At 35.5% G+C, this 14,584-nt stretch overlaps 1 protein-coding gene across 1 annotated transcript in view; it reads left to right on the top strand.

Annotated features, from left to right (window-relative positions):
• Window positions 1-14,160, top strand: part of LOC123699576 — a 32,782-nt gene extending 18,622 nt beyond the window's left edge. The window contains exons 2-25 of the mRNA XM_045646552.1: window positions 728-1,088; window positions 3,923-4,122; window positions 4,405-4,509; window positions 4,945-5,027; window positions 5,317-5,394; window positions 5,526-5,602; window positions 5,682-5,746; window positions 6,594-6,774; window positions 6,957-7,093; window positions 7,174-7,378; window positions 7,460-7,624; window positions 7,693-7,886; window positions 7,964-8,060; window positions 8,132-8,380; window positions 8,447-8,721; window positions 8,815-8,948; window positions 9,177-9,331; window positions 9,467-9,667; window positions 9,973-10,117; window positions 10,473-10,674; window positions 11,335-11,470; window positions 11,942-12,065; window positions 12,609-12,723; window positions 13,060-14,160. Of these exons, the coding sequence (XP_045502508.1) occupies window positions 728-1,088; window positions 3,923-4,122; window positions 4,405-4,509; window positions 4,945-5,027; window positions 5,317-5,394; window positions 5,526-5,602; window positions 5,682-5,746; window positions 6,594-6,774; window positions 6,957-7,093; window positions 7,174-7,378; window positions 7,460-7,624; window positions 7,693-7,886; window positions 7,964-8,060; window positions 8,132-8,380; window positions 8,447-8,721; window positions 8,815-8,948; window positions 9,177-9,331; window positions 9,467-9,667; window positions 9,973-10,117; window positions 10,473-10,674; window positions 11,335-11,470; window positions 11,942-12,065; window positions 12,609-12,723; window positions 13,060-13,561 (4,186 nt within the window). The 3' untranslated portion in view covers window positions 13,562-14,160. The remainder of the gene's footprint in view (window positions 1-727; window positions 1,089-3,922; window positions 4,123-4,404; window positions 4,510-4,944; window positions 5,028-5,316; window positions 5,395-5,525; window positions 5,603-5,681; window positions 5,747-6,593; window positions 6,775-6,956; window positions 7,094-7,173; window positions 7,379-7,459; window positions 7,625-7,692; window positions 7,887-7,963; window positions 8,061-8,131; window positions 8,381-8,446; window positions 8,722-8,814; window positions 8,949-9,176; window positions 9,332-9,466; window positions 9,668-9,972; window positions 10,118-10,472; window positions 10,675-11,334; window positions 11,471-11,941; window positions 12,066-12,608; window positions 12,724-13,059) is intronic.
• The last annotated feature ends 424 nt before the right edge of the window (window positions 14,161-14,584 follow it).

Raw genomic sequence — 14,584 nt, 5'->3', positions numbered from 1 at the left:
TCCAACTTATAAGATAAAAAAAGTTAAAGTTGCTTATTAGTTTTTTGCATTGAAAGAAAATGTTCCTTTTCAATAGAATAACCAATTATTGAACTAATGTTTTGAAACGTAGGCACAGAATACATAATAGTAGCTAAACGCTACAGAACGGACACTCTCCGCCTCCCGCCAAAATTAAACACTTACCTCACCCCGCACGATCAGACATGTTATGGTACCCATTTCCCCGCAAGGACGATACCAACGACGTCTTTAGACGAAACGCAACGAAGATTGACAACATTAATCAAATTGACTTAAAGCAATTTTATTATTTTGGATTTGTGATTATCGTTTTTCGTAGAAAATGGTTAGATATTGTGCTGTTTACGGATGTATTTCATCAGAAAAACGCGAATTTTTTTTTACGCTAGTCACAAATGTGCCAACCATAAAGAGTTTACACACACATTTGCAGTCTCTACAGTGTGACTGTCAAAACTATAATTTTGTATGGAGTGTCCGGGGTGTGACGTAGGTATAATATTATTACTTCGTCGAAGCATCCGAGCATTTAGTCGGCTTTTGCACAGGAATAATATCTATTAACGTGGCTTTAGCTAGAGATGATAATAATATTTTTCATACAAAATCATAGAAGATGCGACACTTTAAGACGTAGTTCTCTGGAATGTCTAACGCAGAGTTGAAACGAATAAATTATAAAATTACTTTTCGTTTGTTACAGGTTAATGGTGCACAATTTCGTTACCATTACATTTATGACCATCGCATTGGACCACGTGAGATCTCAAGAAAGGACTACGGAGCACCAGGGCCCCGTCACGTGCGGCGGGCGCCTGAAGGGCCCCGTGGGGACGATCCAGACGCCGAATTTCCCGAACCCGTTCCCGGTGCCACTCAAGTGCAAGTGGATCATCGAGCACGACATCGCCAACGGCACTATATCGATATACTTCACGCAGCAGTACACCACTAGCGGGCTCACGTTCACCGAGTACATGTACTACGACGACACCTACAAGCTGGGCGAGCGGCGCGCGCTCACCGTCACCGAGGAGAACATCACTAGGATCAAATATTTACAGGTACACGTTTTCGTAATGCAGCCATTGAAATCTTTTATTCTTATGAGTTTTTACACTTTCTAACAACGGATGCTTTTAGAATGAAAGTTAAATGAACAAGCTATTTTGAATATTAATTAAATCTAATATTTTTCTGATATAAAGTATCAACTGTTAAATAGTTCCTCCGGTTACACAACTAAGGATTGCAATTACTTAAGCAAACAATTATTTAAACAAACTTGATTTATGTGTTGTTTATCTTAAATAATAGTTGTCTCAATCGTGTAAGTAGGTACAAAATATTTTATTATTTAATGTAGTGTTGTTTAGAATGCTTCAAGTCTTACTACGAGTAATGTATATGTGTAATACTTACCGTCGAAAAAATGAGGAAAATAAGTATATACATAAACATTTTTCCACCCTGGCAAAATACCAAATAGGAGCTGCCAACAACCAAATTCAAATTTCAAATACAATCATAATAACAGTTGTATATTGTTTAAAATAATATAGAACCGATAATATATAAAAAAAGGACGTGTGGCACTCGGGAACTGCCGCGGTAAAGCTATTGCATGCTATGCCTTCACCTCCGACCGTCGGAGTGGGGAGCGTGAGGTTTTTTCGTTACGAAATTTCTCGATTCAGTCCCCGCGCTCAAGGCCCGCGATAGGAGCTATGCAATAGCTTAAAAATATGCAATGGAACATATGGATAGCGTATGACTTTTTTCAGTCAGTCAAAAATGAAGAGAGAGTTACCTAGTTTAGTGTCTGAAATCATTTACCCCACTCTGACTTTTCTAACTAAGTACATAATATTATATTCTAACACATATACATATATTTTACTAAATATAAGGTCTCGTTTGCAAATTACATCAGTGTAATAGGAGCAAGATATGCCTGGAATTTATATTACACGCTATTTTCGCATTAAGTGCTCTTACCTTGGGCATAGACAATTTTTTCCCAATATCAGCTTTTTTGTGCCGTTATCTCAATAAATATAAAAATGTATATTTATGTGAATTTATTATTCCGTAATAGAGTTGGTAAGTAACTCAAAAAGGTTTGTGAAATATATTTGTGTGGTATAATGTGAAATAGTAATTTGAAAATTGCATTAAAATAAAGCAGAAGAACATAGTTCCACGTTATGATTAAAGTTTTTTGGAACTCGTATATTTTTATTTCAAATAAAAACCAACACTGTAAATATTTTTAAAGAGTAATTTGATAAGGGAAATGATAAATATTAGTGTTACATTTTTTGATATGCAAATTTTACGATAAATCCAGGAATGGACGTCTGATATGTTGATCGCTTTAGTGATTATATTTAAGTAGCTGCGCTCCGCGGTTACAACTGCATAGCTCCGCTTCTGTTGGCCTTAGCGTGATGATTCCTCGATAAATGGGCTATCTAACACCGAAAGAATTTTTCAAATCGGACCAGTAGTTGAGATTAGCGCGTTCAAACAAACAAACTCGTCAGCTTTATAATATAAGTATAGATGTACTTGTATAAAAATACTACAAATTTCATGTTTTATTCGAGCGAATTTACATATTTGTATATACATATATGTATAGTAGGGGAAAACATCGTAACTTTTCCATAAGCTTAAATTGTTTCAGTTAAAGTGGAATTCATTATAAAGCGATTGAAGAAACTCAGTCGCTGTAGTAGTGAAAACATTAATAAATCAAACGGAAAGCGAGCGAATATAATGTGCTGTAAATTATTGAGTTATCCCAGTCGGTAATCATTTAGATGTTCCTAACTCTTACAATAATGTATGATAAAAATTATACAGTGTGGAAATTTTCTATGGGTCCTGGAGAGAAAATACTTGAACTACTCAAGATGGAAAAACATCATACGTCTGACAGCCGTCATATACATCTGTCAGCTATCATATTATATATCTGACAACCCACGTATACATCTCTGCCGACTTTTTAACTAAAAAGCCGTTTACCCTCCCAAATGGTCAATTTTCATAAACTATCTGTTGGACTTTGGTAAAAAGAATCTATCGGAATTGATCACGGAGGAAAACCGGTGACAAAAGAATAACGTAATAATATTAAAATGGTAAAAGTTTCGGTAGTGATAGAAAATATATTCTAAAATATTATGAAAGATTAAGTTTCACGATAGCAAAACTTAGTTCCTCACATTATTTTCTTAACGATAAGATTCTCCATTAATAAATTCAAAAACTTACAATGCAATTAAAACTTTTCTCTAGTTGTAATATCCACTTCACTTGACTCTACATCTTTTCTTGGAATAAATTTTAGATATCAAAATTAAATCAATATCAATATAATATCATAATATTATATTCATTTAATAGAGATCTATTCCATAAAGTGACGTCATAGATGAGAACGCGCGTTCACCCGAAAGATAAAGCAATAAAACACATGACCGGCGTAGTTAATTAAAGTTTGTACAACGTTTACTAGAATAATACGGCCTAGTTCCGAAAATAGTGTGGTTACATTTTAAAATGAATGGGAGTCGTTACATTTGATTGTTGTTTTATAACGGACATATCAAAAGCATTTATGTATTAATAATTCGGTTTTAGACTAAGTTTAATACTCAGTTTCGCAAAGATTCTCGTTGGGAAATACACTGGGTGTACAAGAAGTCCTCTTTTCGGGTCCATTCTTGCATTATTCCCAGTTCTGGTAGTTTGACTAAGCTCTAATCCCATTGTGTGTGGTGATGCTCTATATAGTTCCTGATACGTGCGGAGGACTCACGCTTGTAGTGTCGATGTCGCTGATGTTTCTGCAGTGTATTGTATTCCTGTATGCAGTCCCTTGCCCCAGGTGCAAAGCCCCGTGCTTGTGGTGGAGCTGTCACTATCCCGCGCGGAGGGCTCGCAGCTGCGCGCGCTGGGGCTGCTGTCGGTGTTCGGGCTGAACGTGACGTACGCGGTGCGCGCGCCCGCCGCGCCCGCGCCCACCACCTCCTGCAGCGCCATCGAGTGCCGCCTGCTCGGACACTGCTATGCCTCACATGATTATAGGTGTGCTCATGATCATAATACCTACAGTTTACTTGTGAAAGATAAAAAAATAAAAATGTCGAGCAAAATAAGTTTAATACTCACAATCACAATACACATGTGAAATGTTTAGTTTATTTAACTGTTGACAATATTCACCTTAATATTTACAATTTTCTTGAAATCATATTATGATGGTGCGGGACAATGATTAGGATCTGTTCAGCGTACATTTTACTGTATAAAATAATATCACTTGAATTAAGAAATTCACTTTAGGTATATTACTTATTTCTATCACAGTGAATTCTACTGTTCCTGTTTCGAGGGATATTCTGGGTCTGATTGCGGAATCGGTCCTCTGTGTCCTAGTACGTCTAATATGTGCAAGAATGGTGGCACGTGCGGGTAAGCATTCGGATGTTTAATATATATTTTAACATTTTATTAATGTACTGTCTTTGCAATAAACAAATATGCGTGTAATATTTGGTTCCAAATCCGATATTTTCTTAGAATCGCGTTCTCTTTTGTAAATAATACATATTATATTCATATTGTTTTTGTTTTATTTTATAAGATTTATTAGATTATTAAAGTTTATACTGTCATATTTTTGCTTAAAACAAGGATAAGAAACTGGACAGAAAGCATTTTGAAAGGATTTTTTTACACAAGCGTAGAACTTTTATCAAAGAAGCGAGAAGGAGGACTTTTTAGTACAAGAGTAACAAGTAAAAAAGCTCAATCATTCATTTCAAGAGTTAATCAAAAGAATCCCTTACTCTTTAGTAAAAACATGAGGTATATTCCTTAAGTATCAAAGGTGTATTTTGTATGTAGGCAATTGGGGCCAGCAGCTGTAAGCTGTATTTGCGCGCCGGGCTACACGGGGGACCTTTGTGAGTCAGAAATAGCCGCACCAGGTAACTGTTAGAGATATTGCACATGACAAACTTTATAGAAAAAACGTATGTGAATATCAAATGAAAGTTTTAGTCTATTCAGTTCTTTCCAAAATTTATGTTCCTTTGAATTTATGGCTTACAATTTAACTTTTGGAATTGAAGGTAAAAACCTACTAAAAAGGGAAGTAGGGAAGTGGGTCGTTGTTATTAATAAAATCTACGATAGTTATTAATTGCCGTAATATTGTAATATTTCTAAGACATTATCACGATGATGATAACACGTCATGTTATAACAATATTGCAGAATGCGGTCTAGAAGAATGCGCCGATGCGTGTAAGAAAGATAAGATTTGTGATTGCAACTCAAGAGATACCGATGTTTGTAAGTGTGCTAATGACCTAGAAACATGTTTGATGAATTTAATATTGTTGTACAAGTTATTATATTGAATATACTTAAATGCATGATAAATGCTATGGATAAAATTAATATTGAAATACAATGTCTTTTAGCATCCGCTCGTTTTGAAACAAGAGTTAAAATAGTCGACCATGGAATTAATGACATATCAAAGGAAATTACTAAACAGGTAGGTAATTTGTAAGGTTAGTTAAAACGAAATGATAAATTTATTGAAATTTATTTACGTCTGTATAAAATTGTTTTAGATGAGCGGATATTTGCGAGCATCAAATATAACATTACATGATGATGTGGAAATTTTAAACATAAGGTAAGATTATGGGCGTTTAATTTCACACTCAATGGTTACTAACATGCATATGTGATTTACGTTTTCACGTTAATTAATATTTTATGACCGATTATTGTTCAAACATCGCACAAAAGTAAGTTGATTAATTGTAATGTGCTCGTGTTTGCCAGAACATTGAATTAATAATTTAATATCAGTTCATATTAAAGTTCACATCAGTTGACATTAAAATTACGTATATTTCTGTGGATTCTTCAATAAAAATACATATAATATATTTTACTCAAGTAGTGTTTTATATCATACTCGTTATCGTTATTAGTCAATGGCATCCAGCATTATATGTGTGTTTTTAGAATGGGTAAGTTACAAATTCCTAAATTAGAAACAGACCTCAAAAGAAATTCATACCGGTTTTTGATTTGCCTAGAAGTTAGATATAAAAGATAAGACTGTAAAATATTTTCTCAGTTTATCTAAATCTGATGGTCTCTAAGAGCTTGGTACAAATCTTTATATACGACAAATGGCTACCCCATACAAAACAGTGGATACAGACTCGACAAAACATTCATAGCAGTTTTCCCATCCGACTAGGGCCCTTCCGGCCTCCTCCACTCAAGCGACAGCCCAAGCCGAGGTTCGAGATCCCCGTTAAGTCAAGGGGGGACGCCCTTGCGCATGTCCCTACCAGGGTTGGTATGGGTGAACCTTCAGTTCACCCACGCGTCCGCGTTAAAATGTAGAAGCCCTTCTGGCTAACATTGAGAGACAACACAAAAAAAAAAAAATCATAGCAGTTTTGACATGTCAATTTTGATCTGACTAGAAGTTAGATTGATAAGACTATAAAAGCGTTCCCCAGTTCACTCGAGTCTGGTGCCCGTACAGCGTGGGTGCGTGTATGGGGCGCTCGTAGGGAACTGGGCGCAGTACGAAGCGCCCTTGCGAGGTTAGCGGCCGCGAGGGCACCCGCGGATCCAAGGGCGGTACGACTTGTGCCAGATACGTCGGTGTTGCATACACAACCGGCTCTGACTTTACATGTATGTGCTATTTTACATACAAACTGCATGCATGTGGCTATGTAGTATTATTTTGCATAGTTTAAATTTTTTATGTTAAAATTTTCGTGAATACTCTGAAGATAGCTTGCCTTATCCGTAAAAAGAAAGATGTAGGTATATTCAACTGCAAGTACAGACTATTTAATTTTTAATATTCACAGAAACTGATTGTTAATCAGCGTCCCGAAGTATGGGAAGGTTCAGAATTTATTCTAAGTTGCATGGCCTATGGCTCTCCAAATATTGGATTTACGTGGTACAAAGATGGTGTAAAAGTTAACTTCAATGGGACCAACAGGTTAGAATATTTCCAGCTGTAAATTATTATATGAAAGTATAGAAATGTATTCGAATGAATGATTTCATTTATATTTTTAGGGATATTTGGACTCGCACCGTAGCAGAAGATGCTTTAGGGCGCCAATTATCTGTATTAGGAGTTTCAGAGGCGAAAAAATTAGATACAGGGAAATGGTCTTGTGCAGCAGATGACGCTGGTAGAAGAAGGTGTAGTGCTTTAAGGATAACTGTATTAAAGCCTCCTGATATTCGTCTCATGCCATCTACACTTACAGTTAACAAGGTAAAATATAAAAAGAAAAATGTCAAGATTAAATTTACAATGAAAATTGATAAAAATTGAGATAAATATTTTATTTTCAAGGGTGAGAACGTAAGTATCACTTGTTTAGCTGGAGCAGGGCGGGTCCATGGGGCCCTTGGATTTAGCTGGGCAAGAGAAAGAAGTCTTTTACCTCTCGTTCCTGGAAGAGAACTATGGGAAGATCTATATCCAGCTGGTAGCCTTCTCAGGCTTTATAACATTCAGGTATTAAAATTGCAATAAATTGTAATTTATGTAATAGGTCTTTGCTTATTAGATTTTATTTTTGGTAGAAATCAGGAGAGTTCCGATGTCAAGTATCATCGGTAGTGGGAACAAATTCAAAGTCAATAACTGTTTGGACGATTGGGCCAACAGATGAGGCTTGTGATAGCGAAGCATCGTATGGGATGCGTTGGCCAAGAACAGCACCTGGCGCTATCGCTATTGCAAGCTGCCCTCCAGGACAAACCGGGGAATCTAGTAGGTATGATTTCTGTTGATTAGAAACGTGTATTGCTGAACAACTAAATGATTTAATGTCATTATCTCTCCTTGCCTTAGGTTTTGTGAACCAAAAACTATACAACGTAGTGTTAAATGGAATTTACCAAACTTCTCTGGATGTATATCAGAGGCTTTGCAAGAAATATATGAACAGGTATGAATGACTAAAAATTTTTGATATTTTGATAATTATTCCTTTTTTCATCGGGATTTTTATATTTTCAGTTTATTTTAATATCATATGGATATTCTTGGAAGCTCGTGCATAATATCGCAAGTCAATATGGGTCAGTATTACGATCGTTACCAGCACTGCCTGGATCAGCAAGTCTTCCATTACAGCATACAATGCATATGCTACATTATTTGCGCTCATCAGCAGCAAAGCGTTCGGACAAAATAGACAGTACAGAGCCGTTGCTGCAAATATGTGCTTCACTTCTTAAACACCCTGATGCATTTTTGGATGAAGAGGTTAATATTGATTTATAGTTTAAATAATACATTATTGATTTAAGCTCATCAAACGATTACTTTTAGAAAATCTACGATCTCCAAAATGCAATAGTAGATGCAGCTGCCATGAAAGATAAATTTGATATGCAGTATCAAGGTTTTACTGTTAAAGCGAAAGTAGCAAAGGAGGATAATGCTGCTCATTTCAATTTTCCTCGACAAAGTGGTTCAGAGGATTGGTCATTGATATCAGTGGGCGTTGAATTATTGGAAGGGATGGGAAATGTAACAGTAGTCGCAGTACTTTACGAGGATCTTGGGATTCGATTGCCTTCCTTACGCAGGATAGTTGAATACAAGTAAGTATTTTTTACAGGAAAATTCTTCCTTAAATGTGATTGATAAGTGTTTAAGTGAATGATAGTGTTTATAATGTATTTTTACTTATTTAGAGGAGGTCGTGAAATGGAATTTCAAATGTCTTCTGCGCAAACACAGCTTTCTACTAGTCTGGATCACTTAGATGCATCACTGCAGCACACTGTTACACTTTTATTCGTACACAATAAGAATTATACTTCAATTGGTAAGTCTCTTCTCATCCACTTTTGTTATTATTTAGTAATGTCTCTAAGGTACCAATATAATAACTATTTTTTGAAACAAACTTTTAAGAAATTTTTTTAGAAAACCGACAATTTTTCAAAGTTTACAATGCGATGTGAGGTAAATGTGTGCCCACGGATTCCTTAATTAATAAAATTATACTTATATTTTTTGTCTTGTTACGCATATTTCCTTTATCTTTGTATAGCTTCAAAGCTATCTTGTGCACTTCGAACCCGAGCTGAACCCGGTTCTTGGGTGCGCAACGCTTGCGATATGCGAGTCACAGAACCTACGCATGTGTCTTGTCGTTGTCGAGGACTTGGCACTTTCGCATTATTCACCGTTGCCCGTTCATCGCTTGTGAGTATATTTCTATTGTGATTTACTTCTATTCAATAACATCATCAAATATTTAATCAACAAGGTTTTTAAATCTTCTAGTAATTTGTTTGTTGTTTAATTTGTGCTCGTGTTTTATGAATGAAATAAATTTAGACAGATACAGAAAAGGATTTACGTGGAGTTGTCAAATTGACGGTCAGTCTGGGAGGTGCGATGTGCTTTGCAGCCGCGGTGTTGCAGCTATTAGCGTTGGCGCCAGCTAAAAAGGCTCATTTGCCTACATTACTAAAGGCTGTAACGGCTGGCACGCATTCCGCTGCGTTATTCACTTTATTGGAATGTGATAATGGACAGGTACCTACTTATATGCTAATTTAAAATCTGCTTTTAACAATCTAGATATTTAATAGTTTGATATCTAACAATTATATTTTTCTCAACTTATCCAGCTCTGAAGTGGATGTAATAGTTTAAAATTTGTAATTTGACGGACAATTTTCTAGAATAACGTTGTAGTTTTATCTCGCAAAAGTGTGTTTTAAAATGACTTTACACAAAAACAACGGAAAATTACTTAAATAAAAAAAATTACTTAAATAAAACCGGAATTTATTTTATAAATACAACACATAAACAAATCACAATAAACTGGGTACTAGGAGGAAGCGTGTCCCGGCGCATTAGGGTGGGTGTGCGCGGCGTGCTGGTGCGCGGGCTGCGGCGCGCTGTGTGCGCAGCCGCTGCTGTTGCAGGCCGAGCTGGGTGCGCGGGCTCAGCGCGCTCCCTCGGTTGGACTTGTAGCTGGTATATTTTTAGTTTTAATAATAATTAATTAAATGAATGAATTATTTTATTATTTTAAAGTTTTAACTTTTAAATTTATAACACTTTATTCATTCATTTTCATTTAAAATCTTAGCTTAATCGAATAGTAGCAGATTAACTGCTAAATAAGGAATGTATTCAGTCTGTATTTTCGTAATACTTTATACGACACTATAAATTGTACATTTTCAGAACCATTTAAAAAGGTATGAAAATTTATTTATTGAATGTCGTTATTCAATGAACGCGCTAGTCATTCAATCCAATAGCAGATTCAACCAGATGAATGTGACAAAGAAGTGTTTTAGATGTTTTTTCTTCATTTCCACATTAGGGGTGTGTACCCTATCATGGCTAACTGCTCGTCTATGGGGCGGCGCGCCACTTCAACTCGGGTCGGGCGCGCAGGTCGTGTGCGCGGCGGGCTGCGCACTACTCACTATACTGTGTATAGCGCTAACGTTCTGCGCAGCTTTGCGCCTGCGCATTATTATGCATAAGGTGCCCGCTGAACGGCGCACGTATTTGAAGGACAGGTAATATAAAAATTGTTTAAATACAAAATTTAAAAAAAATTGTGTTACTATATAATAATCAAATATTTTTTCGTTCAAAAATTTACTTACATGTTGAAAAATATTTGTTTATATCATATTAATTAATTGATTACTGATGTATTATATCATCGAAGCCAGCAAACTATTGATCTAATCAATCTGAAGCTTTGGTAATAAGTGTTATCTAGCGATTGGTGTTATCTCTATATTAGATTAATCGATTATTATAGAAAATGTAGTATATTGCGCGTATCCTGTTTATAATAACTTATTGGTGGTTCTCTAATAAATAGATGTATGCTGTTTGACTCCAAGCTCACGGCGTAAACTAAACGCGCAGGACGTGTAGATAATGCGCGTATGTACATGCAGATTCAGCGATGTAGAAGTGTTGTAGTCGCTCGTAGCTTCTACGTTTTATCTGAATAGATTGTTACATAAAATTTGACATAATTCGTCCCAAGCAATTTTGATGTTGAATAATTAGCAACTACGGCGTAGACAACGTTCCCGAAATCGTCGTCTGCGCGTTTTAAATACGCCTTGTATGTGGTTTAATCACTCCAATTTATGTATCTTTATGTACATCTAATTCAAATAAATAATTTCCTCTGATATACATATATTATCGGTGATCAGAAGTCGCGTAGTGCGTCACACGCTGGTGCTGGCGGTGAGCACGAGCGCGGTGCAGGCGGCGGCGGTCGCGTACGCACAGCCCCCCGACCGCCGCCTCACGCACGTCGCTGTGCTCGGAGCCACTGCGCTCGCTAATGTAAGTGATTAGATATATTGATACTATGTATCCCACATTGTTACTCCGCATCAGAAGTCGCGTGGTATGGCACACTAATTTAAGTGATTAGTCAGGTCCATACATAGCGAGAAATTTCTTAAAAAATTTTGCACGGATGCACATTCTTGACCATTGACTGGGTCAAGCGCGTGTGCTGCCGCTTTCTTCGGCTGAGCTACGTTTATATAAACTGAGTTTCGAGTTTGCTCGCTCTGTGTGGACCTGCCTATTACTATTAGATATATTTTTTCTATTACATTTACATTCATTAAGTATTTAGGAATAATTACTTTTATCGCAATTTTGTGGGATTGATTTTCTATGAATAAAAATCATTTATTGAATAGGACTACATAATGATTTTCTGATGAAAAATATCGATTACAAAAAGACTTACACTTTCATTAAAATAAAACTGATACTATAAAATATACCAACTTTTGAACACAGGGAATAGCAATGTTCCTTTGCTACGTGATATGCGACGAAGAGTGCGTGAGACTAGCCCGTCGCGCGGCGTCACTTCCCTCACAACATTGTTCACATCGACGGACACCAGATACTGCTCTTAGCTGTAAGTAATAAAAACATCGATTATATCATATTGTTTTACGTATTTAATTTCGATGTCATTTTACAGGTGTTAACATTGACTAAGCTTGATAACTATGTATATAAATAGTCGGGAAACTTTAATACCGTAGCTGTGCTACGCGCTACGAAGGGTTACGTCGTAGACTTTATATTTACGACGCGGACGTTACACCTACAACGTTACGTAGTTATTACCTTGAGTATATTGGTCCATGTTATTACGCGTATTTCTATACTGCTTGTGTATTTTGTTAATAATTTTGATCGATAGACTATTTAAATTGTCACCCTACATATTGTGTATCTTTCTTTATGTGTTTATTACGTTTCTTCTTTCTAACTGTAACAAATAACGATAACTACTTCCACAAACATTGCGTATTAAATTGGACGTTTCTAGCTTACTGTTGTGTGTATTAAGTATATAAATGAAACAAAAATGTATCTTTTCATACCAAGCTAACGTTCCTTTACAATATTGTAGCCCAATAATTAGAATAATAAAGCTATATTTTCTTCTTAGTGTACATAAAACAAAGCGGTGAGGTGGAAAGTTGCGCGGGCGCAGAGAGCGCCTCATCACCTCTTGGTACATTCCGCTCTCCACATTTATCTCACAACACTAGTAGTATTTATAGGTAAGTCATGGATGTATAACTTTTGTAATGTTTATGTTTTTATTTTTTTTATTTAGAAATTTTGTACTGTTTAACTCGTTAGCGACAGTTGTATTCTGATAATTAAAGTAAAAATTGGTTTTCAGAATTTATGTTTTTTATTCAAAATTTTCAATGTTAAGTTGAAATTGTTCTACTTGCAAAAAATTAATAAATGTGAATGTAAAATTACTTTTGGTGACAAAAAAATTGCATTTCATATTTTATATCTCATAGTTGCTTTATCCATAATACGAGTGTAACATTCAATGTTATTTATTTTTAACATCAAATGTTAATCCATACTTAATTTCACAGGCGACAATCCAACCCAGACAACCGCGCGGACGTTGTACGCTTCGAATACCGAACCCCCGACCCCCGGGGGTCACGTGTTTGCGATCTCATTCCCCACCAACAAGACTACATTTTGACCCCAGTCTGTGTAGAACTCGACAAACGACACCCAGAAACCCCCGTCATTACTTGCCCAATTAACTTCGAACCCTACACTGACAAACGGTTCGACACCCCAAAAGAGTCTTGCAATATCTGCGTACAATCCAACCCTGACGTTTCTGACATAACAATCCAACCGTTTAAAAGTTGTTTAAAGAAATCCCGAGATCTCACGTCCTCTGTGTCTCTCCCTTCCATGGAAGTTGCTGAAACTAGCAAGTCCGATATCGAACAGGTCAATAGGGAGTGGAACAAAGCTTACGACTGTGAAACGAACCGAGTGATAAACAAAATAACGAACGATTTAGACTTTTTGTTAAACAGGACTCAGGTTAGAAGTCACGACGAACCGCCCACTTGAATGAGGGTCTAGAATAATATAGATAAGATTGTAAATATTAATTAAATTCTCGTTTTGATTTTACAACGATCGTAATAATTTATCGAAATGAATTTATGTCTACCTCTCAACTGTGTTCGTTTTGTTCATTGTTAATAAGTTAATCTGTTTAAATTTTATTCATCAAGTTCCAGTACAAATAAGTTTATGAAAGACTAGAATTATTTTCGGCATTTAAATGTATAAGAAGTTTCTTTAGTTATCAGTACTTTATTTCTAATTCATCACATTTATGATATTACTATGTATTATTATGGTTTATATTACGTCAAATTTCCTACATTATTTATTATAATATCTATTATTCTATTTCTTGTTGTTTTACATCCTTTGTTTATATTAATAAGCAAGATTTACTCTACTATATTGTTTGTATGTAATGTTAGAGCGGAGAACATGTGTACATAAATATCTATTATCATATTATTTACTGTAATATTACGTGAATGTATGATGTATATATTAAAGCTAAATATTAATAAACAATGTTTCGTATTAATGGATACATTGTTAATCTTAAAACTTTTAAGCTCTGTTTTTAATAAACATTTTGCAAATTACTTCTTGTTTTCTTAATCACCTCATTAGGAAAAACTTTTCCTTTAAATATGCATATAGTATACTCGATATACAATAAGACGAAGGTTATTAAAACGCATGACATAATTTATCTAATTCCTATACATTAACACTGTTACCATGTTAAAAATACAGTATAAAATAAAACTGCTTAAATAAGACCACGAAAAAGTAAATGATATAATATATCTAATTTCTATACATAAACACTGTCAATGTACTAACTCATTGCAATAACAAAGGTGTTTTTCTAAATAACGCTGAGCTAACACAATCAGTAAGATGAGTCCACGTAAATGCGAACCCGTCACCATCCCGGGACTGACGGAGAAACAAGTCATGCTATTTATTTGTTAAGCCTACACTTGTACCGTATATACATATAAATGTCATACTCATTTTTTC

The sequence above is a fragment of the Colias croceus genome, chromosome 18 (assembly GCF_905220415.1).
Source record: "Colias croceus chromosome 18, ilColCroc2.1".
Taxonomy (NCBI): domain Eukaryota; kingdom Metazoa; phylum Arthropoda; class Insecta; order Lepidoptera; family Pieridae; genus Colias; species Colias croceus.
Note: the sequence above shows the minus strand (reverse complement) of the source record. Positions and strands in the feature narration are given on the sequence as shown.